The 10,000-nt window shown below is 44.8% G+C and overlaps 1 protein-coding gene across 3 annotated transcripts in view; it reads right to left on the bottom strand.

Moving 5' to 3' along the window:
- LOC138964409 (uncharacterized) overlaps positions 1-10,000 on the bottom strand; it is an 18,771-nt gene that overhangs the window by 1,723 nt on the left and 7,048 nt on the right. For 2 of the 3 annotated variants that reach the window (XM_070336357.1, XM_070336358.1), the window contains exons 7-18: positions 9,254-9,372; positions 8,812-8,898; positions 8,152-8,359; positions 6,597-6,721; positions 6,141-6,161; positions 5,542-5,749; positions 5,004-5,128; positions 4,274-4,735; positions 3,510-3,824; positions 2,047-2,265; positions 1,205-1,522; positions 202-441 (exon numbers count right to left, since the gene is read on the bottom strand). In XM_070336357.1, coding sequence (XP_070192458.1) covers positions 202-441; positions 1,205-1,522; positions 2,047-2,265; positions 3,510-3,824; positions 4,274-4,735; positions 5,004-5,128; positions 5,542-5,749; positions 6,141-6,161; positions 6,597-6,721; positions 8,152-8,359; positions 8,812-8,898; positions 9,254-9,372 — 2,447 coding nt within the window. The remainder of the gene's footprint in view (positions 1-201; positions 442-1,204; positions 1,523-2,046; positions 2,266-3,509; positions 3,825-4,273; positions 4,736-5,003; positions 5,129-5,541; positions 5,750-6,140; positions 6,162-6,596; positions 6,722-8,151; positions 8,360-8,811; positions 8,899-9,253; positions 9,373-10,000) is intronic. The other variant, XM_070336359.1, reaches the window with a different exon arrangement.

Raw genomic sequence — 10,000 nt, 5'->3', positions numbered from 1 at the left:
CTGAGACTCATGTGTATTGAATTCCTTGTCCTTCGAAGACCAACTCGCGCTTTGCAAGTCTTTCGGCCCAAAAATTCTGAGGAGAAGGAAAACAAAAAACAGCGCAATTTTGCAACAGTACTGAGACCTTTAGCCCGCCTGCTTTGCAGCACTCACTATAAATCAAGTGCGTTCTCCATGGAGTTGTTTTTCTTCACATACCTGCACCATAATAGACGCCGGTTCCCCAACTGCTGGTACCTGTAACACTTCCAGAACTACTTCCACTTCCGCTTCCAGAACCACTTCCAGAACTGCTTCCAGTACCACTTCCAGAACCACTTCCGCTTCCAGCATCGCTTCCAGTGCCACTTCCAGAACCGCTCCCAGAACCACTTCCACTTCCAGCATCGTTTCCACTTCCAGTTCCACTTCCAACTCCAGTACTGCTTCCGGTTGCTGCTGAGCAAAAACAATAGTACAAACATCTTCTACACTATGAGCCAACATCCTATCCTTTACATTATCGCAACAGAAAATCAATAGGGATGATAGTTGATCTCGTCCGGAAATCAGAATTTTTATTTTTTATTAAAGAACGAATTTCCCGATGGTTTTTCTTATTTCAAAACCATTCAGTGTTGTCGAAATCGTACAGCAAAACATCAGTAAGTCGATTTCGTGTCCAGGCAGATTTACCTGATCTCGAACTGGTTGAAAAAAAAGCAAACAAAAACAAAAACAAAAACAAAAAACAACTATGGGACAACAACAATCTAGGGGCCCTTGGTTACACACAGAATCAAACGATCCAAAGTCTGCTTGCCAGAGTTTGTGATGGAGCAATGATCAGATAAGCAACCACAGATACACAAGAGACTAGCTGCAACAAACATCAAGTATAAAACAACAAGAATACCTGATCTGAATAGACATGCGCTCACACTTGCTCACAACACAGCAGTGCGAAGTCTGCTTTCCGGAGCTTGTGACAGAACAACGTTGGGATAAGCAAACACAGATTCAAAAGCAACAAACTGCAAGTATTGAACAACAAGAATATAATTATTCAATCTGAATAGACAAGTACTTATACATTGGCTCACAACACAGCAATCCAAAGTCTGCTTGCCAGAGCTTCTGACCGAACAACGATGGGAAAAGCAACGAACAGCAAGTGTCGTACAACAAGAATATAATCCGATCTGAATAGACAAGTACTCACACTGGCTCACAACACAGCGATCCGAGGTCCGCTTGCCAGAGCTGGAGACGGAGCAGACCAAAGTGCTTCCCACCATTCGGTCGTAGTTCTTGAAGGCAGCAACACTCCAGGAGTACCACCTCACAATGGTGATGTTGGTCCCAGAGCCACAATGACAGCTGAGGTCCTTCATTCCGTAACACCTGCCCAGGCTGTAGGTGCGTCTGTCTTTGGTGATGAGGTACCACTGCACGGTGCTTCGAGTGTCGTTGGACGGGACACGACATGTGTAGATGCGCTTACCCGCGTACATGAGGGATGAAGCGCAGTTGATATTTGCTTTTGGGAAATAAAGCCCAAACATAACGGCGATGAAGGTAAGCTTATTCAACTACTACATAATTCCATACAAAGGCCGTTATTAATTTTATTTAGAGCCACTGTACACCAATTCACTCTTTGCACGGACGTGTATCTTGTTCTTGTATGTCTGTGCTTTATAGACAAACTTAAAAAACCCCAACTGATTTCCTTCGGAGCGAGTCGTCAAGATTTAGAAGGTAAAAAGAGAAAGAAGCAAATTGTACCTTGCCGATGACAGGTTCTTGCAAACCAACAATAAAGAAACATAATGGTCATAAAAGTAAGCTTACTGAACTACTGCACAATTCCAGGACAAAGGCCATGTACTTAAATGTGTGTCTCTGAATCATACAGCTCAGTTTTTGTGTGTGTTTTGTTTGTTTTATGAATGTTTCATTTCATCTCTAATTAACGCCCTATATCAACTTATCTTTCTTGTTTGTTTGTTTGTTTTTAATGTAAAGAAATGGATTTTTGTTTTTTTCCTGTCGCTTACTTACTTGCGCCTGTGTAAACACTCGTAGTAAGACTGCTCCAGCTCCAGCTCCAGCTGTGACTATATCCAGAGCTTCCAGAGCCTGTACCAGTACCAGTTCCAGTACCAGTTCCAGTACCAGTAGCAGTGCCACTCCCAGTACCCGTACCACTACCGGTGCCTGTTCCAGTACCAGTTCCAGTTCCAGTGCCACTGCCAGAACCCATTCCAAGTATTGTTCCTCCTGTGTTACAAAAAGGTCAAAATGGTTGAAATCATACAAGAGTCTGTGTGGGTAATCTCACTGGGAGTCTTATTATTAAGAATACGATTGTAGTGTACCCAGCTCATTTATATTAAAGAAGCCACTGACATGAAAACAAATCCATCAAATGAATAAACAAGCACAAATTAAAAGCTTGTTTTTTGTATATAGTTTTAAAAATTATTTTGTTCTTCTCTTGTTAAAGGCACAGTAAGCCTCCCGTAAACCATCCCAGATACAACTGTCAGGCTTTTACATACAGTACAAACACCCTTTCATTTACACACTCGCTGCTTGCGAACATCCTAGGTGCCCTCCGTAAAGAGCGAGCAATGTTCAAAGAATTTATTTTTGTGTGGTTTATCTTACCCCTGAGCCATCGTGAACCCGTGTGATCCAGTTTTCTTTTTTCACAATGTAGTCGTCAGTTTGTAATTTGAATGCGACTCGCTGTAAGCTTATCTGCAATAGCACATTATTATATACCTCTAAATCTAAACACACCAAACGGCTGTGATTCACAAGAACTCTAGCGATGGCTTTTGACTGTTTAGAGGAACTGACGATAAGCATAAACCGTCGTCTGCTACGAGAACCACGACTTTGCGTGACCCTGCTTCCGGGCTTTTCTTTTTTCAAACTTTCAAAACTTCGAATTGGACTGATCTTGTCTTGATGAAAAAAGAATTTTGTTATGATTTAAGAATGTTTGTGTAACAAGCTGTCAATTTATTATTTAGATTTTAAAAGTTAGGTCTCGCACCAAAACGCACCACGGTCCGATTTTGTTATCAGACAATCCGCAAAATTAATTCTTTGAAAATTGCTCGCTCTTTACGTAGGGCACCTAGGATGTTCCCGTTCGGTGAGCGTTCAAATGGAAGGGTGTTTGTACTGTGTGTAAAAGCCTGACAGTACATGTATCTGTGATGGTTTACGGGACAGGTTTCTTTCTTGACTGATTGGTTTTCAAAATGACTGATTGTTTCATGGCTGAGTCAGTCAATGGACCTCTAGTGGACAAAACCCAAGCCAATCCCTGGGTTCAGGGACTGGCCAGGATGGTTTTGAAATGTAACATACAGGAAAGGGTTATTTTGAATCTATTTTTGAGAAAGGGGGTACATTTCCCGGGTAAGGGGAGGGGGGGGGGGCTGGGCTTCCGGAACCTATGACCCCATTCCCCCCCCCTAGATTTAGCACTGCTTCGTGTACATACTCACCCTGGCCCAGAGTACAGCGATCTGTCGTCTGCTTCCCGAAGTGTGTCGCAGAACACACCAGGGTGCTCCCATCCATACTCCCAGCGTCCTTGAAGCTAGCAACACTCCACGAGTTCCACCTGACGATGGTGACGTTGGATCCAGCGCTGCATTGACAGCTGTAGTCCTTCAGTCCAGAACACCTGCCCAGGCTGACCGTGCGTTCGTCTTTGACCATTGACCACTGCACCGTGCTGCGAGTGTCGTTGGACGGGACACGGCAAGCGTACGCTGTCTTGCCGGCAATGGAGAGTCGGTACCCGCAGTATATGTTCGCTTTTGTATGAAAGTTAAACACAACAATTAAAAAAAGAAATTTAAAAATTGAGAATGTGAGTTTGCTACTCATACTAGTAACTTCTTGCATTTATATACAGAAAACAGAATATTTTATTACCCAAGGTTGGGTGGGAATTCATCCTGATTTTGCACATAAAACGGCAACCATTCAAATTGCAATTTCTTTCTCTCTCCCCGTCAGTTCCGAGAGACTTACTCAAAGTCAATGCTGGTTATAGACAAAATGGGGTTGGGCATACATGTCTGAGTGTACTCCCATAACTCATAAGTCATATGCCTTTCATTAACCAGATCGTCTCCTAATCGTATGCTTAATTTGTTTAACTCAGATGTCATCTATGCCAGTCTTTCCAGTTGTACATACACGTCTGTTTACATTGTTGTAACTGTATGTTGTAACTATACACCATAGTAACTATACTGACCTGCGCCTGTCCAGACTCCGCTGCCAAAACCAAAGCCGCTTCCAATACCAATTCCAATTCCAGAACCAGTCCCAGTTCCGGTGCCGGTTCCCGTACCAGTGCCTGTACCCGTTCCAGTGCCAGTTCCGGTTCCAGTACCTGTTCCAGTCCCTGTACCGGTTCCAGTGCCTGTTCCAGTTCCCGTTCCAGTGCCTGTTCCAGTTCCCGTTCCAGTGCCTGTTCCAGTTCCCGTTCCAGTGCCTGTTCCAGTTCCCGTTCCAGTGCCTGTTCCAGTTCCCGTTCCAGTGCCTGTTCCCGTTCCAGTGCCTGTTCCCGTTCCAGTGCCTGTTCCCGTTCCGGTGCCTGTTCCTGTTCCAGTGCCGGTCCCTGTTCCAGTGCCGGTTCCTGTTCCAGTGCCTGTTCCAGTTCCCGTTCCTGTTCCAGTGCCGATGCCCATCCATGTATAAGTGACGGTCCAAGTTACTGCGTTGGTAAAAGAAGTATGATATGGTAACATTTTACCATTGAAATCGGGTTAAAAAGTCGTATTATTATTGAACAAACAAATTCAGCTTTTCTTAGTGTACAGAGTTGTCCAAAAAAAGCGCCCTATTTTATTTTTTATCTCATTTTTCGTGTTGCAGCAGTTCTTCAACGAAGGGGGAGGAGGGTGGGGGGGGGAGGGGGTGTCTCAAATTCGAAAGTCTTAAAAGGGAGGCCCCACTGTATAATACATGATAAAAACACTCACCCTTTCCGGAGTCAATGTCACAGCCGACCGAGCTGTTTGTGCCCATGTGAGTGGCCGTGCAGATGAACTTGCTGCCAGCTCTCTTCTTCAAGTTCTTGACGGTCAAAACGCTCCACGTCTCCCACCTGTTAGAATAATTATATTTCTTTTCGTCAGACTTTGATGTTATTTTTTTTCTTCTCAGAGTGCCAATTGTATTTGTCAATAATGCAGCAGCTCCCCACCCCCCCCCCCCACAAAAAAAACCCACCCACACACACAAAAAACAACCAACCAAACAGCACCAATCGGCCATACGCTTAAAAGCACACCGGTGCAGATAGCGAAAGCCAGTGGGAGTTGCAGCCCACGAACGCAGAAGAAGGTGAATGGCGGCCGTTTTCTTCCACTACCATTTAGGGAGTCATACTCCATGTTCATGGATGGGGGTACTGATAGGGAGACAAATCTAGTCAGAAATTACAAAAAAAGACGACCCAACCAACACACCAACGCTTTTTCAAAAATCCTTTGACCAGCGCACACACGGTACAAGTACCTTGAGATAGCGAATTCGGGCCCAAGAGCACACCCGCACGAGTCCTTCAAGCCAGTGCACTGTCCGATGCTCTGCACCTGACCTTCGGGAGTGACCATTGTCCAGTACACGACGCTGTCTTTGTCGGTGGAGTCGATGCTACAGGCGATCTTCTTGCTTTTTCCCATAGGGAAAGGAGACTGGCAGTACTTTCCGAATGACACTGCGCCTGTATAATTATACAGTTTGGTATTAGATTAGTATTTACCGAAGGACACTGCACCTGCGTACAGTTTTGGTATTTGATTACACAGTACTTTCCGAATGACACTGCACCTTTGTACCATTTGATAACACAGGGTAGCTTTTTTGTGCCTCGCATACTTTGTGTTACTGTTTTCATGATTGTTTAGTGGAATGTCAAATATCGAGATGGATAAAAAAAAATAAAAAAAGAGGGTGCTTTCACTTCTGATATCTTCTTGACTTGTTATTTTTAATATGTGTTTTATTAATGTGTGTGTGTGTGTGTGTGTGTGTGTGTGTGTGTGTGTGTGTGTGCGTGTGTATGCGTTTGAAATGTTCTCTTATAGTAGTCGTAAGTTATTGTCATAGCTCACCTTCACCACTGCCAGATTGACCTGAAAATCAAAATGTTTCATCAGGCAATATTCCTTAAAGTAAACACAGGAATTAAACACGCACACACTTGGAGTCTTTCTCTCGCTCTCTCTCGCGCTCTATGTCTGTCTCCATCTCGCTCGCTCTCTTGTTGCAATCAATATTTATAAACTGCACACACACACACACACACACACACACGCACGCACGCACGCACACACACGCACGCACGCACGCACACACGCACATCGTGACACACACACACACACACACACCACACACACACACACTGCCTCCCCCCTTCCCAATTTCTATCTCTGTCTCTCTCTGTGTCTCGGCATCATCTGAGTTATGTCTGTCTGTCTATCTATTTGTCCCCGCCTCTCTCTTTCTCAGTCTCTCTCTCTTCCTCTCTCCCTCTCTCTCTCTCTCTCTAATTCTCTCTCTCGTCTTACTCTTCTTGACTTTGATGTCACATGAAGCCGACATGTTCTGGCCGAGGTGAGTTGCGGTACACACGAGTTTGCTGCCAGATCGTTTCGCCAGCTCCTTGATGGATATTGTGCTGAATGTGTTCCATCTGACAAAATGTATAATAGGGTTGTTTCTAGTCAAACCTTGATACACATTCAATTTGTTGTCTGCTTGGCGGCCATGTTGTTTTCAACACGATCTGATACATCACAGCTCAATGTGAACACTCGTTTTATCACTGTGAACACGAGTCGTTTTATCAATGTGAACACTCGCCGACATCTTGAAGCGATTTTGGTCGACGATTTTGAGATAAGTTAATTATTTGTACCATAAGTGTCTGTCTGTATGTCTACTTAACAGGCCACTGGGTCGACGTACTGTAAATGTAACGTTTTGTTTTGTCAATAATTAAACGTTCACCGGCACGGTTGGCCTAGTGGTAAGGCGTCCGCCCCGTGATCGGGAGGTCGTGGGTTCGAACCCCGGCCGGGTCATACCTAAGACTTTAAAAAATTGTCAATCTAGTGGCTGCTCCGCCTGGCGTCTGGCATTATGGGGTTAGTGCTAGGACTGGTTGGTCCGGTGTCAGAATAATGTGACTGGGTGAGACATGAAGCCTGTGCTGCGACTTCTGTCTTGTGTGTGGCGCACGTTATATGTCAAAGCAGCACCGCCCTGATATGGCCCTTCGTGGTCGGCTGGGCGTTAAGCAAACAAACAAACAAACAAACAATTAAACGTTCCAATGTCCTACCTACCATTCTATTTTGCTTATTATTAACTCGTTCCATCTGTAAGAACAAAGGGGCCCTTTTTTCAATCAAACTGTGATACACAGACACACATGTGTCTGCTTGATTACTATTACGTATCAAATGTGTACAAAATGCATGAGCGTGTTGTTTTTAAATCAAGTGATACACAATCAAATACTTGTCGGCTTGGCGGCTATTTTTTGGGGGCAAAACGACTGGTTGTGCCAGAATAGCTTAATTCTGAACACTTGTTCTATCTGTGGAGAAAAAGACAATTATACACAAATACGATCAGACAAACGGACAGGCAGGCAGAGTAGAGACAGACATAGACTACATACAGACGGGCATACGGGCAAACAACTGGCTAACAGACCTACTCTCTCTCCCTCTCCCTCGCTGGACAGGTTGTAAGATTAGGCTATGCCTGAAACCTTTATCTTTTCGCAATAAAGTTCTGAGTTCTTCCCAATAAAACAAGAATTGTGTATCTACGATAGGACAAATAACATCTTCAAGATCTTTATTTTCACTTCCTTCCCCCCCCCCCCCCCCCCCCACGCGACCCCACCCCTTCCCCTCCCCCACTCTCATCCCATCCTACATCCCGCAACCATCCGTTGTATAAACCATCCACCTACCTTGAGAGCTTGATTTTTGGCTTGAGAGTGGATGTTTTATTTTCACTTCTTTTACCCCAACGCGACCCCCCCTCCCCCCCTACACTCTCATCCCGTTACACCTCGCACACCCACCCATTGTTTAAACAAACCCCCACCTCGAGAGCTTGATCTTGGGCTTGAGAGTGGATTCACAAGAGTCCTTCAGTCCGCTACAGGAGCCAAGGTCCAGCGTCTCGTTCTCTGGAGTGACCAGTGACCAGTAGACCACGCTGTTGGGGTCCTTGGTGTCCACCTTGCAGCCGATGAGACTCGATTGACCGTCCTGGAACGGGTTCTTGCAGTGGCGGTCGAAGCTCACTTCGCCTGTAGCGGGGAGACGTGAGTTTATGAATGGAGAAAAAATATTTTACGGATGCCTTCTTTCATGAACGATTTTTTTTAATTTGATTGTATTATATTAATGTATTAGTTTTAGGAAAGTTTGTTTTAATAGCGTATTTAAAAAATATATCCCATATCTGTTGGTGTGAGTGTGTTCATGCAGTCAGTTTTGTCATCACGTTTGGACGCCCTGTTTAATTTGGACTTTTTGTATTCATTTTGTTGGTGCTAAGCTGTGCGTGGAGAGCTTAACTTCTACTACTTTGTACAAATTTCATTCAAATATATTTACTTTTGATATACAGTATCTCCGTTGACGTTGTTTTCTTTCTCTTTTATTATGTTGTTTGTTTTGGTTATGTCATTTCATGTCTTTCGTATGTACCTATAGAGCCTTTATAATTAAACTACAAGTTGTACTACAGGTTTGTTACCTGTTCCCAGCTTTTTATCGGGAGTGGTCGGTACGGTGGTGGTACTGATGGAGGGGACTACTGACGGGGCAGGATTGTTCTCACCACCTGGAACAACATTGAAAGAAAATGAATACACAGACAGGTAGACAGACAGGTAGATAGACAGACAGACAGACAGACAGAGAGAGAGAGCGAGAGAGAGAGCGAGAGAGAGCGAGAGAGAGACAGAGAGAGAGAGAGACAGACAGACAGACACGCACGCACGCACGCAAGCACACACAAACACACACACACACACACACGCACGCGCGCACACACACACACATACACACACACACACACACACACACATACACACACACAGGCACGCACATTGCTTCGTTCAGTACTAGTCACCCTTTGTTTCTTATTGTCCGCCAGAACCCGTCCCTTTTTTCGTGTTTTTGAAGTGAATACTTACTAAAGTTGAGGATGCAGGAATCTGAGGAGTTCTTCCCCTGATGGGAGACTACACAGACAAGCTTGCTGCCAGATCTTTGACTCACGCTGGCGAAGCTGACACTTGACCAAGAGTACCACCTGCATAGACAAGTGAGTGAGTCAGATCATTATCATAATTATACCGGCAGGTGAGGGCGCTGCAGAAATTCGAGGGGCGCTTCCCTTGATGGGAATCTACATAGACAAGCTTGCTCCCGAATCTCGGATGCACGTTAGCAAAGATGACAATCGACCAAGAGTACCACCTGCATGATTGTACAAGAGTGAGTCAGATCATTATTATCTACTGGCAGTTGGGGTAACAGGAATCCGAGGAGTTCCTCCCCTGATGGGAGGCCATACAGACAAGCTTGCTGCCGGTATAACACGAAATATTTACTCCACGAAAAATTTACTCCGGAGTAAAAATGTCGTACGAAATTCTTACTCCGAGTACACCTTTCGTACGAGAAAAGAACTCCCCAAGGTACGAAAAAATTACTCCCTCCACGAAATTTTGACTCCCCAATTTTTCTACTTCCAGTAAAAATCTCGTACACGAAAATGGGATGCGGACGAAGGGATAATGTCAATTTTTAATGTCGCGCAAACAAATGTCGCGCTACCCTCCCTCCACCCCTTCCACCACCAAGACTAACAGGGGACAGGGGAGTACAAGTTGCGTACACCTGGCGTGGGCAGTAAATTTCTCGTCAGTGTCAGGGTG

Source organism: Littorina saxatilis, linkage group LG4 (genome assembly GCF_037325665.1).
Source record: "Littorina saxatilis isolate snail1 linkage group LG4, US_GU_Lsax_2.0, whole genome shotgun sequence".
Taxonomy (NCBI): Eukaryota; Metazoa; Mollusca; class Gastropoda; order Littorinimorpha; family Littorinidae; genus Littorina; species Littorina saxatilis.
The sequence above is the reverse complement of the archived record's forward strand: the minus strand, read 5'-3'. Positions and strand labels throughout refer to the sequence as shown.